This window comes from Agelaius tricolor, unplaced genomic scaffold (assembly GCF_023055355.1).
Source record: "Agelaius tricolor isolate 1412-34295 unplaced genomic scaffold, bAgeTri1.0.p SCAF_11, whole genome shotgun sequence".
Classification (NCBI taxonomy): domain Eukaryota; kingdom Metazoa; phylum Chordata; class Aves; order Passeriformes; family Icteridae; genus Agelaius; species Agelaius tricolor.
The window spans coordinates 858,901-873,920 of NW_027269271.1; the positions used below are offsets into that span (position 1 = coordinate 858,901).

General features: G+C 41.5%; 1 protein-coding gene across 4 annotated transcripts in view; it reads right to left on the reverse strand.

The window, feature by feature from the left end:
- MTA1 (metastasis associated 1) overlaps nt 1-15,020 on the reverse strand; it is a 75,204-nt gene that overhangs the window by 37,579 nt on the left and 22,605 nt on the right. For all 4 annotated transcript variants that reach the window (XM_071435706.1, XM_071435705.1, XM_071435707.1 and 1 more), the window contains exons 4-10: nt 13,234-13,360; nt 13,002-13,065; nt 7,686-7,803; nt 6,009-6,111; nt 3,932-4,031; nt 2,295-2,483; nt 1,117-1,191 (exon numbers count right to left, since the gene is read on the reverse strand). In XM_071435706.1, the coding sequence (XP_071291807.1) occupies nt 1,117-1,191; nt 2,295-2,483; nt 3,932-4,031; nt 6,009-6,111; nt 7,686-7,803; nt 13,002-13,065; nt 13,234-13,360 (776 nt within the window). The remainder of the gene's footprint in view (nt 1-1,116; nt 1,192-2,294; nt 2,484-3,931; nt 4,032-6,008; nt 6,112-7,685; nt 7,804-13,001; nt 13,066-13,233; nt 13,361-15,020) is intronic.

Sequence of the window (15,020 nt, forward strand, 5' to 3'; positions counted from 1 at the left end):
TTAAGAAAATGGAGAAAACAATGGGGAAGAAAAAAACATGAGCATTATTCTTCCCAACCATACCAGCTTCCATCACTATCTCATGTTCCTACCACCCACTTCCTACCTAGAATGAAAAGTTTCAGTCAAAGAATGAACTTAGGGAAATAGTGGAATGAGCATGCCACTAATACTTTTAATAAAAGTGAAATATAATTGATGCAAAAGAAGAGTGCTCATTTGTCATGAGGGGACCTCTAGTTTCAACAGTGCCCCAGCCAGCAAGAAAATGGTAAAAATCACATTACAGCACATGGCAAACATTGGTCAATGCCTCAGGCACCTAGTCTTTATCCCAGGTTGAATTTCCAAGGAAACAAGTTAAGGCAGGACATTGTCACAATTCCACTTTTTCTAATACTTCAACTAGATGCCTCATCTCAGGACTGATAATTATAATGAAAAACCCATTCTAAATTTCTCCCTTCTTTTACTCAGTTTTCCTGTCAAATACTGTGAGTAGTTTTCAGCAACTGATACTCTGCAAGAATTTGCATGCCACTTGCATTGTGCTTGCTTTTTGTCAGTACCAGCCAGCCTTTGTATTTAAACAAGCAGAGATAAAAATGATTGTAAACACTACTCAAAAGTTGATTCTCAAGTATAATAAGCCTGGGAATTGGAGCCAGTGACACTTCCCAGGTAAACACTTGACTCACAGAGCTTACATGGGGCAGCCTCGTGCATCTGCCACCCAAGCCATGGGCAGCAATGCTGGGGAATCAGGGTGGGGCCTCCTGCACAGCAACTGCCCCTCCAAGAAGTCACTGAAGGGAACCTTGAACTCCACAGTCAAAAAGCAACTGCCCTGCCTTCCCTCCTCTGCTGAATTCCAAACCAGACATTAAAAAGCTCTGAGCAAACAGGGTAGCAGCAAACATGAAAAGAATGCACTCTTGCCAATGCTGTTTGTATCCACAGAAGGGCTGATGAGTTTAGGGACAAGAGGCTGATCATAACAGAACTCACCTGTTGGAAAGGCTGAACCCCCCAAGGAGGAGAATAAACAAGGCTTGGTTTCACAGGCAAGAAAAACAACTTCTGTTAGAATGAAGGAGGTGATTCTGACTCTCTTACCTGCTGAACGTATCTGTCTGTAGTTTTCCACATATAGTAATATTCTATAATGCTTGTTAAGGACTTCCATGGGAGCTGGGGACACAAAGGAAAACCAGCATTTATTGAAGGGAGTTGGCACACAGTCTCACTGAAATTCACAGGATTCTTCTGACTAATGGTTGCAGCAGTCTTGCAACTACTAGCCCTCCTCAAAAAAAAAGACAGTCTGAATCTACAAAGGGGATTAGATGCACATGGGACCCATGTTAAATTAAATGCCCTTTCAAAATACTCTGAGCTTTCAGTGTAAAAGTGGAACAGGCTGCAGGTAAATCTTCATGCTGCACTGGCTGACAGCAAACCATTCCAGAGAGGCACAATGTGGAAGGAATCCCACAGGCTCAGACTCTGCTTCAGCAGCAGTTAAAGCAGGAGTCACAACTACAGTATCACAGCTCTGATACGTTTGGCTTCAATGGAGCTGGCCCATTAAAAAAAAAAACCAAACCAAAACAAACTGCTAACAGAATTGTGCCCTGCCAGTTCTGTTCTCTGCATGAGAAGCATGAGGATTTCAGCAGGACCACAGAGTGTGCTGCTGTTTCCAAGTCCCTCTAATAGATTAGAGCACAGGACAAACAACACTGAAACTACTTGTTTTGTCCCAGAGCATCTGAACAATGACACAGTGAAACTTGGCTCTTCTTACAGTGCTCCATTTAATCTGCAGGCTGAGCACCTAGGGTGGTGCTTTGGCCTAACACAGGACACTTCCCTTGGATGCCCAGAATTCCTTTTGAAAACTTTCAAAAGGCCCTTTCTGAAACCACATTGTAAAGGTGACTACATTTTCACGTTTCAGAAGGCCGAATATTTATCTTCCTTTAAACACAAATTACTCTAGAGCAGCTCGGCTGTCACAACAGTTTCCTACATCCTCCCTTGGCTGTAGTGGAACAGGTGATCCTAAATTAACGTTTCTACAGGAAAAACTATCATCTGTGATTTGAAATTCTGACTGTACACCAGGCTGTCACTAGTATGAGGTCTCCCTTTCCCCACTTTACAGCAAGACACGCACTCCAGTTCAAAGCCCCCTTGCTCACACAATGAAGAACACAGTTTAGACAAGCTGCAAGCCAGCTCTGCCACCAGTCAGAGCTGGTCACCACAGGGGCACCTTTTTATATACTTACAAAATCTTGCTGAATGTCAGTGAAATCTTTTCCATATTTTTCTAGTGCTTCCTCAAAGAGGTTTGCCTCTGAAGCAGACCACTCCTCCATCTCATCTCTGCACAGGACTGGCCCACCTTGTGGCACAAGTGCAGAGATTGCCTTGGAAATGTCATAGACATTTTTGTGCAAAGTGTCCATAGCATGGAACTAGGGGGTTGGAAAGGAGAAAGAAACGTAAGGACAAGTATCTGGGGGGAAAAATGTTCAACAGTGAAACAGCAATAACAAATTCTGCACTGAGTTGTGAAGGTGTGGTATTCTGTACCTAAGGAAAAGTCAGTAAAAGCTGGTTCCACCCTCACACTGACTGTAGTTGTCAGTGTACAAACCTAACATTCGCTAATAGTGAGGTTTGTGGAGCACAAGCTCTTGTGTATCAATTATTCCTATCAGCACCTCACCAGCAGCACCATGGCAGCACTGCTGGTAAGAAGATGCACAGGATGGATCCACTCCCCCCAGGACTGAGCTACCATCCCCAGACGGGCCATGGAGATAAGAGGCCCAAGGGCGTTTCCTCACAGACATAGCCATGCATTTTCTTTGTCAAATAATCCACAAAAAATTCATATATGAAAAACAAGAGCAGCAACACATGTATACATCCCCCCTCCCCCCAAAGGGCAGAAACCTCAACAAAGATTCAAGTTAAGTCACACATCACAGCTGAATAGGAAAAAAGAATGACTCTCAGGGGCAATTACTCCTCAGAAAGCCAAGCTACGGCTGTCTGCAACTTGTGATTTATAAGGGCTGAGAACATGCTGAGAGGGAGGAATTGCTATTAGTAAATGAAAGCTTGGCTTTATTTCCACGTTTCTGCAGTTTTAATCAGGATGTTATTTGCCTTTCATCATACCAGTTTTGTGTATGTGCATAATTAACCTTCACTGTTCTAGACTAGAATTTGTTCTATGTCTAAGTTTACATTACTCCAGTAATGAGGTGAGGCTTTGATAACAGTTCTCTGGAGACTTCAGATATTTTATTCAAATTTTCATTAAACTTTCTGTAGCATAAAAGTTCAAGTTTTTTCCCTTTCCTTGATCTACTCAGCAATATTTATGATTATGAAATGTTAACAATATCACTACTACTCAAGTACTCTAAACTGGAAGTCAAAGAGAACAGTATCAACTGACATTTCTTATCTGACCACAAGCTTTTCCCCCAGACATCCTTGGTCAATCTCACCCAAGGATGCCAGTGACAATCTGGTGTTGGGAAAGTGATGATGAATGGCATTCTGGCACTGTAACATTACAGACAGGCAGACCATAATTTGTGTTCTTCTCAAGAGAGCTACTGAGCCCGTGCAAGGGATGAGCTGTCAAGCATGTCATCAGACTATTTTAATACAACTAAACAAAAAAAAAAAATTGCCTCATAGTATTATCCGTGATGGATCATAAGAGGCACAAGGCCAGAAGAAGTTACTTCATCTGTAACTAAAGGATTCCTTTGCAAAAGCAGGGTCTGTTTCACAGCAAGCCACAACTACAATCCATCTGTCCCATCCTCTTTGCCAACTGTTAACGTTGAGGTGAATATTTTGCATCTCTCACAAACTTAAGGTCTTCTAAAGAAAATCTTACCAGTGTGATGTCCCTGGAGGCTGCTGCAGCACTCATGTGCAAACTTGGCTGTCTGACAGAACTACTGCAATCCAGGGCTCGGGCAAAAGTACCAACAGACCTGAAAGGAATTAAACACAGCGTTAATTTCGTGTGCAAACCCAGCATAAATATAAACACCCAGCCAGCACTTTCTGAGATGAGCAGACTCCATTTCCCAGTTACAAGATTACATGGTTTAGCACTCATTCTGAGCCAGAGACCATTCTCTCCAAATGTGGTTTGATATTGTGAGCACTTTACTTAGTTCATATGATTGAAGAGGCTTAGGCATGGCAGAGGAAACAGAGAAAGACTCAGGGGTCACCAATGGAGAGTTTTGAGCTACTCTCTTATCCCTTATCTCTCAACAGACTTGAGCTGCAACAGGAACAGGGCACAAGCAAGCTTTATGAATGACAATAATCTCCTTCACAATGGCAAAGAGCAGTGATGCACTGTCCAAAAGGTACAAAGACAGATGCCAAGACCAGACACAAAAAATGCAGCAATGCAAGCGTTTTTCTAAAAGTCTCAGAAAATTTGAAACAGTATTATTTTACAACATTGTATTATATATATTTCATAAAGCCTGCATAACACAGCAATTCTCAAATACTTCACAACTCATCTCTGCATCTGAGACCACAAGCCCCATGCTCTTCACCTTATTCCTACAGAAATTAGTTGGAAAAACCTGTAACAAGCATTGGTTCTCAAAATTCCTACTCCCCCACTTGCTTGCTACGCCACATGGGTGCAACACTTGTGCTGCTGCACAGTGAACTGGAGCTGAACTCCTCTGAGCAACTACAACAACAAAATAGGCGGGTTGGGTTTTCCCCCTCCACTCAGGTCACTTCCCCAAAGCAGCTGAGAGCACAGAGGAACACACTGGTGCCAAGCAGTGCAGGAGTAGGAAAGGTAAATGTTTGAGAAGTAGTTGTCACCAAACATCTAATTTTGGCCAAAATCCAAACAAGCCTCCCCCATCAGTGTCTGTGGTGACTCACACCTCACCCTCTTCCCAGCCTCCCAGTCACTATCCCTGCCCCACAACTCCCCCGAGCCCAGCTTCAGCTGAACTGATACTTCTGTATGTGTGAACTAATTATAAACTGGAACGCTTTGCTGATTCTGAACAGAAGCAATTCCTGCACTCATCTTTGCAGTGATTCTCATTACAGCCTGCACCTTGCAGCAGCAAACCCAGTGGGCAGCACTGACTGCCAGAAAGAGCCGCTCAAACCAGCTCTGCCACCAGAAAGTGGAAACACCCATCACAAAGCAGCTCCACAGTCACTACAAACCAAACCATGTGAAAACCCAAGAGGGGGAAGGGGAAAAAAAGGCAGACAGAACCAGGGTTCATTTCTAAAAGTACCACCTAAAACACAGAGAATTTGGAGAGTGTTACTGTGTATTTTCTTCCCTAAATTATTCAGTCATCAATTGCTATGAAAGCCTAAAATTTAATAGAGGCTTCTGTTTATAGAAATGGATACCAACGAATTAGTTCAAGAACCTTTTATAAAGGAAGAGCTGATCAACAAAGATTGCTTTGGGCTTAAATAAAAACATCAGTAGAGATTTGCAGGGTTTTATTTTATTGTGCCTACCTCTTGGAATCTAGGCATTAGAAAATATCTCCAGCCCATCATAAGCATTTACCAGAATTCTTAGCAAACCATTAATGGATGTTAAAGTGTCACTGGCTTTGAAAAAAGCAGTAAATGGAGAGAGCAAAGAACTGCCAAGAATTTAATTCACTAAGTCTTCTGCATGCTGACTAAAGTATTCAAAAAACCCCACCAACTACAGGATCATTTTCACATGCAACTTGCTTTGCTTTTATGAAACCAAGTTGTAAATCTGAGGAGCTGTTCCTAAAGTCATGCTATTCCCACGAATGCATGTAAAATGTACCTCATCTTAAAATGGAGCAAGTGAATCAAGCAACCAGAATCAGCACTCATTCTAATAACACAAAAAAAGAACACAAGAAAGTGCTTGGAAGAGTTACACTTACTTCTTCAAAGGAGAGGTGAAATACTCTTACCGTGCTACCACCAGGAACTGGTCTATCTGCTTGTCTACTAGTGGGTTAAAGGCTTCCCAAACTTTTGTTTCAAGTTTTGACTGATCTCTTCCATCATCCTCACCTGGTTGAAAAACAAATCAGAAGTATTCAGTATGGCTCTTCTAAAATATGAGTACTTTCTAGATTCCTTTTTTATCTCATAATAATGTCACTGTTAGCCCATCTCAGTTACTCTGCCTAACAGGCCACTGTGAAAATTTCACTCACTTATTTGTATGTGACAATTTCAGCTTGACAGACACAGCAACACAGCTCATCCACATTGGGCAATCAGATTTTCACAAACTGGTGTCAGAGGATATGTCATGGAAAACAGAGTGCATCTTTCTCCAAACTAGACAGTTGCTTTCCCCAGCTTGTCTGTCTTCCTCCTTTATCTTGCAGCAGTTCCAGGAAAACACACACTCCAAGCTGCTCTGAGCAGGCAAAGAGTGGCTGGTTCAACCCATCTCAGCTGCTTTCTAGGGGGGAAGCCATGGCATCAGACACTCCTCATTTTCCTGAGTCTAAACAAGCCAGAATACCATGGCAAAATACAGGAGCTATTGAGACTTTTTTCTTTCTGCTTCCTTTAAAACATCTGGCAATTATCCTCCTCTGAAGCCCCATGTTGGCCCACTGAGGGAACAGGATGCCTTTCAGATTAGTTCATCCTCACTTAGGAGACTTGCCCAGCTGTTGGATAAATACTGGTTTCATAGACAAATTAAACAAGAATCCTGAGCCCTTTTTTCGCCTGTCTTAACATGAGACTAACAGTGTCAGGAGAGCTTCTAAGCAAAGATAGAAGCACCTCATTGCTTCCACATCCTGGCCCATCCAGACTGGATGTGGTCTTCCCAACACAGGTCACAACCCTCTCTCTCCTAGGAGAAGCTTATGGATAGACCTTGCCCTCTGCATTACACAGGGCTCAGGAAAGAACAATTAGATGCCAACACTCCTCATCCCTCTCAGTTTTTCAGCCCACTTTAGGATCTGTAGGGTAGTGCAGAGACAAATCTAAAGTTAGTTACTATCTGATAAATATTCCTGGCTCCTGCTACTTCTCCCTCATCCTCATGTCCTCATGGTCCCACTGCTCCATGACACAGGCTGAAGTCTCAATGCATGCTCCAGCCAGCAAATTCTTCCTCCTGCCTGTTAACACTGCAGGTGAGAAGTCTAGGCTGGCAGCCAACACTGGGATGGGGAGAGGGCTCCAGGGAAAAGGCACCCAGCAGTAATGGGCAAATTGATGAGGGTAGACAGCATTTAATTGGCAGCAATTTGGGAGGAGCTCTTATAGGGAAGTGAGGCTTGATTAAAAACACAAAAGGCTTTACAGATGTGATGGAAATTTGTGTTTCCCATGGAAATTCTGAAATCTCTTAATAAAAAGGGTGCAAGCTCCGAGAGAGCCCATTAATTCAATTTATTTCAACAACTTTTATGATTTGGACAAATGCCCATTTAAAGACCCATTTGCAAGAGAACTAATTGCCTTCAGTGGGCAACAGCCTCCACAAACCCAGCCACTGCTGCACACATGGCCTGGCAGTGGAAACCGTCTCCCACACCTAGGCAGGCCTCACACAGAGAAGTGGCCACGTTCAACATGAACTCTTGATAATTTAAATAAATTACAGAAATTACCCTCTTTTAGTAAGTCTGTTATATCTGCCTGGTATCTGTTTCCAACTCGAATCTCTCCTTTATCAGCAAGCAGGGTCTTTTGCTGAGGATCATACACTAGTGAATAAAAGAAGAAATCCTAAAAATAAAACAAGAGCAAAAAGGTAAACAGTGTTATTAGCTTTTACTTTCAGCTTTGCAACCATACTATCAAGTTTTTACAGTTTAAGTATGGTTTTTACGTATATATATAGATTTTAAAATTGGGCTAACAAAAAGTAAATGAACCACCAGTTTAAAAACTCCATTTATGTGCCACTACTTTCTTCTATATTACAAGTGTTAGCTCTCAACAACAGTCTCTCTCTTAACATACAGCCTCCCAAATTGAAGTGAACAAAGCTCCTCTTGCACAGGGCAAGGCTCAGAAGGGCCAGGACACAATTTTTAGTCACATCAGCTGTTTCAGAACACAAAATTGCCACATTCCATGCAATTCCCATATTCCAAACCAGGAGGATTAGACATCAGTAACCCATCCACACAGAAATACCAGCACATATTGAAACATAACTTCAGAATGTTACAGCCAGACTAATGCAACCCCATAGAGGTGTGAAGCCCCAGACAAACCCTATGGCCTCTGCTGGGCTTGCTCCAATCTCTCAATGTCTCCCATGCTGCAAGGCCCAAAGCTGGACAAAAACCTGCACAAGTGGTCTCACAAGGGATGAAGTGAGGAGATGACCCCCTTTCCTCCATCTGCTGGCTACACTGCTGCTAATACAGACCAGGATGTGCTCAGCTTTCCCTGGCACAGGGATGTGCTGCTGACCAACTTCTGGCCTGCTACCATCTAAGCGTAAAGCACCACGTTTCTTTCTGCTTGTTATTAGGAGAGGGGCAGCAGATTTGGCAGCAGCAGTAATTAGCTGCAGGTGGCAATCCACTAATTTGTTGCTTTTGTTCAAGTAGATGTGGAAAAGGCTAAAATAGCTGCTTGGCTTCCGCTACCTTGGTGTGTAAAATGAAAGCAAGAAGGCATTCCAGAATGAGAATGTTCTGCCAGGGCAGAGAAAGGAAACAGCCAAAATTTTTAACTACCTAAAACTGTACAGTTTAAGTAATTAAACTTTTCTGCATGGATAAGTACTGAGCTATAGCTATTGACCAGGTATGCTCCATCAAAGTATAGTGTGCAGTTCTGGGCAGGATTAAAGCTCTGGTAGGACATGGAACAACAGACCTTTTGTAACCTCTGTCCACAGCAACGTGTTTATCAGGAAGGAGAATTGTCTGAACAGAAACAGGATGTGCAGTGTGCCATTTTCCACATCTCAGGTTTCTGGCTTATTTTTTCACTCCCCTTATTTCTCTGGCACTAGCAGGCACCCTGTTTAAATACATCTCATTTCATGCTCACCTCATTTTTCCCTTTCCCTATATTTGTATGTGTCAACAGTATGCAACAAAAATTAGGACAAAACCAGCAAGAGTTTCAAGCCCTGTTCAGCTTTATGAAGAGGTGGCAAAGGAAAAGAGAGTCTCCCAATCTGTCATGCAAAGCCCCAGAAAAAGAAGAATTGCTGCGAGTTTCCACAGTAACATGGCAAAAATTCTGGAAGACAACTGAACTTCAACTAGAAAGGTTGTCTGTAGTTGGGTTTAGGGTCAGAGGATTTGATTGCATCCTAAGCAAATGATACTTTTGAAAAAACTCCTACTCCCACAGACACCAGGGTCAAGTTACATCAACCTACGGGCAGAAGGCAGCTTCAGAGCATATGAAAACTCATTTATATCACATCTATGTAAAGAAATCTGGGTCTCCTGCTCCCTGACACACTCAGAGCTCAAGATATTGCAATAGTTTGAGAATGTATCACTGTGGAAATAAAACATAGGGAAAGCTTTTGTCTCACAGGCTTCCAGGTTATAAATACAGTGTTTAATTTGTTCCAGCTCCAAAATACCTGACTGCAGGACAAAGTATATGCAGTGCAACATTAATGCTTTGTGGGCACCTTGCCCAGCAAATATACAACACACTGCAGAGTAACAACACAGTGAGCCCCAAAGAAGACCAATTCCACAGGCAATTTCTTTAGTCTTTTTTGGCCAAGGAAAGTCATACATTGTGGAGGAGGTTTCTCCCATGATATTTGATTGTTAGATGCCCTACTGCTTTTCTTTTATTGGTTATCACTATGAATTTTGTCTACAAAATCTCAATTAGTTTCAGGTCATCCATTTATGTCTTGTCCAGTTCTGTCTCAAATCAATCAGGTTGAACAAAAGAATGAAAATCCTGTGGTCTCTTCTCCCCATCCAGAGCCTCCTCAACAGAGGAGAAATGGAAGCCTGGGGGCCCAAGTGTGAATTCTATAGAGGCTGCAACCCCTAGAGGTAATACAACACCACTGCCATCTTCCCTCACAGACATTGAGATTCATTCTTGCAGACTGAGTGGGACTGCTGAAAACATTAATACACATCAGCTTAGTGCCAATGCAAACTAAGAAACAAACCAGATCCTCGTGTACTCTAAAGCATGTGTGAACTCCTGACCACCACTATGTGATGAGAACTATTTTTCACAAGGGTTTCACAAGAGTGATGTTCACAACAAAATAACACTGCTCTTCAAATCCTCAACACTCATTTGTGCTGTCAAACTGTGTATGCTGGGTTTGCAGCAGGCAAAAAAGAGAAGGGTTTTCTCTTTTCATTTCAGATCCCAGAAAACACCCAACACGTTCAGGAAAAATTAACGTGACCTGCCAAGAGTTAAAATTGAATAATGACTTTCTGCTTCTCTCAACTACTAGAGAGCCTTATCTGCTCAGAGCTCCCCTATCCAAGCCCCTAAGCTACCCATAGCTATGCCAAGAACCAAAGTCACCAAGAAACTGGAGAAAGAAAAGCCAAAGTACACCACAGAAATAATGGTTACTTCCCTGCAGCTTGCAAACTTACTTTCATGTATTTGATATATTTTAACTATAGAACATTTTATTTTTAGGGGACTACCAAAAGGAACAGATATGTCAGACATCTGCTCAGCAGGCAAATTCACACAAACCTCTGGATATAGCCAGGCAGAGCAGTAAAATAGACGTACATTCAAAACAGTTTCCTGCAGAATAGGGAAATCTAGTGCTTTTGCCATAATTGGCTATGATCTCCATGGGAATTAGGTGAATAGAAAATTCAGGTTTTCTAGTTGCCTTTTTTTCCCTCTATTTCCTGTTATTCCTCACTCCTGCTACAAATTTTAAAGAAAAAGTCAGTGCTGGTCCCCTCCAGCCTGTTTTCCAAACATGCAAGGCAATCTTCCTGAGGAAGATGACAGAGAGAGGGTGGAGGAGGAGAATAGAGATAGCAAAAATGTAATTTTGCTTTGCTTACTATCTCCCTAAAAAATTCTGTCTGGATGCTTAACCTGCTTCAAGGCAGACAGCCTTGGGCTGAAAGCCTATTTTTACTGATCATAACATTTAGGAAATCAAATACCAGGTTCCCTAGAACTGCTTAGGTTGTATTGACAGAAGCCACGTTAGAAAAAAAGGAACTACCCTGAAACATTTTGAAAAGCAAAGGTTGGATTAAGAACAGGAGGCATGGGGAAAGAAGAAACAGCTCAAAACAATAACATGAAGTGTTAGGAACCCATTGGGCAACAACTATCTCCTTTTCTTAATCTCTTTACCCTCCACCCAAGCATATTTGTGTTCCTGAGCTTTTAATTTCTTTACCATCTGTCCAAGTTAGTTTGCACCACAGCAAAATGCCATGCTAAGTGACAGGACACATTCAGGGAACTCTCTCATTCTGTGAAACCTCTAAGTGCCTGCTCAGTTCTAAAAATAACCCACATCACTCATCTTGCATTTTGAAAGTTCAAAAGGATGGGGAAAAAAATTATCTTTCTGTGCATACATCTGCAGCTGAGCATTGCATGATCAGAGGAAAGCATCTCCCTTCAGGCTCCGCACACCTACCTGTAACACCAGTGATAATAAAAATATGTTGGGAGCAACTGAGAACAAACACTACTTAAGAGCTGGGTACTAAAAAATCTGAAATCATTTCAGTTTGATTAACTTGTGTTTTCAAACTGGCATATCCTGGGCTTCTAGCTGGTTACAAGCACTGCTGAACACCACGTCCCTTGTTTGATGCTCTGCCATTTGGCAGCCTTCAGCAGAGCCGACATTTTTTGGTTTCACATTCCAAAGAGAAACTCAACTATTTAATCCCCGTGCCTTGTTTAAAATTCTCTTAAACTAAAGTATCAGATTAAAACTAATCTTATGCTTAAATAAATACTGAAGAAAGCTACAAAAGCATTTAAAAAGAAAGCCCAGCTATGAGAGAGACTGCAGTATGCTCCTTGCAAAAAATGGCCTCTTTTCTCCTTTCTTAAAGGCCAGTAACGGCCATCACCCCACTGGTTTAACTACAAGATTTCCTCTCTTGTATAACATTTCAATGTTTTCAAATGCAAATTATTTGCTTGCAGATGTGTTCAAATAATAATATCCTGAATTTCTTTGCTAATCTCCACAGTAAATCTCTCACAGATTGTCAGACTCCAACACTGTCTAACCCAGCCGCCACCCAGAGGTCTAGCCACAATTAAAGGTATAGAAACATAACTTTTAAGAAATACAATGATAATAATTTAAAATCACAAAATACCTGAAAAAGTAAAGCCCAATATTTATATTCTGAATGGTGTTTAACTGTGCAAGACAATTCAGTTTCAAGTTTTGGTCTGAGATACCTTTAAAAAGAGACTGGGTAAATTTCTGTCAGATGTCACCTGACAAGCAGTTTTTCAAGGATTTAAGTGTCAGTGGTGGTCTATGAAGGAGTCCAGATAAGTATTTTGACCAATGAACTCAAAGAACAGGGAACTAAGCTCCTCAAAAATCTGAGGCAAGATCAAGCTTAAAGCATATTAACATAAATCTGTATGATTTCAGGATAAAGCAAATACAAAGAAGCACAGCTTGCTCTCTCCTCTACAGTTACAGCATCTCCCAGGGCATCAGCCTCCAGGTTGGAGCTCTCAGCCCTGCCACACTGATGACCAAGTTGGGTTCACTTTACAGGAGAGGCAGCTCACAGGGGTGTAAACACAAGGTATGGCCCCCAGACCCACAAAATTTTATGCACAATGAAGACTGTAGAGAGCCTAAAGCTTCCCACTGTCAATGCCCAGTACATGCAGAAATGAAAGAATTCTTTTTAGAAGACTTGCAAAAAGGCACCAAACCTAAATTGTGCCAGAAAAAACTGTTCAAGCTTTACAATGCACAAAATGGTTCCTACCTCCCGTTCCAGATACGATTTAAGGGATTCTGTCTCATTTAACAGAGTAACGCTGCATTTGCCTCTAAAAAAAGAGAAACACATCTCATGAAAAAATACATCTTAAATGCTCGTGTGATTCACAAGATGGTATCACTGAAGTTGTACACAGAACTTGATCTTACATTGAAGAGCACTTGAAAATAACAGTGTTGTATGATTTTTTAATAAAATGGCAGAAAACAGTCATTACCTAATGTGTGTGGCTGGCAGAGATTCCAGCTGTCGTGAGAGAAACAACTCACGGTGTCGGAGCTGATGCTTCTGTTTCTCTGGTAAATCAACCATTTCTGGATTTTCCATCTCCTCTTCCATTTCTCCTAGTCATAAAGAGACAAAATTGATCAAGAACAAGACATGGATTGACTTTGAGCAAGTCAGAATGACCTGCTCCAAAACCTTTGCTAAATAACAAACTTTAATCAGATTTAATGTAACATTTTGGCCAACTGAACAATTACACGATTAGTACTCTTGAAATTATGCCTGTGAAGAATTTTATTTATTCACCACCACCATCAAATCAACCCCAGGCACACACAGGTCACACCAAGCTGGAAGGCACACAAATCTGCTACCAACAGAGGAGTTCTGGAGAAAGAGAGAGAGAGAGCTGCTTTTGGAGACCATCAGTGCATCAGATTCATCCAGTAGAAGTGACACATGATGAGTGGGGCATACTGAAGTCTTTCCTCTTTGCCAGGCACAAGTTATCGTAAACTCTAGTCCTCTTTCAGGACATCATACTGTCCCACACCAGCTTTAACAGCTTCTGCAGGAAATGCCCACTGGAAAGGGCAGTTTATTTAATTAGTGTTATTTGGTACTCTCCTTACCCCAACCACAGGATTAACTGGAATCTAACCAAGTGCCTGAGGCCACTCCTGCCACCCTGGTTACCCAACCCACACCACACACACCCAACTGCAGCACTCCTGCATTGCAGCAGCCAGGATCCACCACCTCTGCCTTGGAGCTATCCAATCTCCATCCAACCAGTTCTCAAACATACACCAAAGTAAATACATGAAATCCCACCCACACTGACATGCAACTGATCCCAAACATCTTCAAGCATCTTTCTTTTAGGAAATAAATTCTATGTTTTGTGTTTGTTAAGAAGTGTTCTGCCACTTACGCCAGCTAAAGCTGTAAAGTGCAAAATACTCAAAGAAAAAAAGAATTCCAAAGATCCTCCATGACAAATGACTGAGAAAGAAGAGATCAGACTTTTCCCTTCTCTAAGAAATTGATGCAGTTACTTGTATTTTGCAAAACCACAGGCAAAGTTTCCCAGACTGTAGTAGAATAAGCTGTAAAAGCCTCATGCATGAATTGTAAAACTCGTAATTTTACAGCAGCATTACTCTAAAAGAGCAGACTTATGCCTCCAGCTTAATTCAACAGTTGTTGCCAAAAAACATTTCTAATGAGAAACACATACAGACACAGTTATGATTTATATACCCTTAAGATTAGTTAACTAAAATCCCCATAGTTATCCCAAAAATAAAGCAAACAAAAATCTTCATTTTATAAAACACTAAAATTGCATTAAGTTTTAAACAGGCCACCATTACACCAAAGGTGGTGACAAAAAATTATGTACCCTTCAGGTTGCCCACAATTTATCACCATTTTACTGCCCTGAAAAAAAGACCTGCAGTTTATTTGCTCCTCAGGTAGGCTGCTCCAGCAAGGAAGGAAAAAAAGAGCAGCATAATTAAACCAGACTTCAACACACAATAGCTGCTACACCACATGAGCTGGTAACCATACAGCAGCATGTACTTAGGTTTTAATATTTTCCTGGGAACTAGAACACCAAATTTACATTTGTTGCACACTCTCATGGGTCTGCAATTTATTTACTGAAGTGGATTCTGTTTTAGTTGAAAATTAATATTGTGACTGCTATCCTACACTGTAAATATACCACAAACAATCTAGCAAGTTCCAAGCTCATTTGCCAGAAAACTG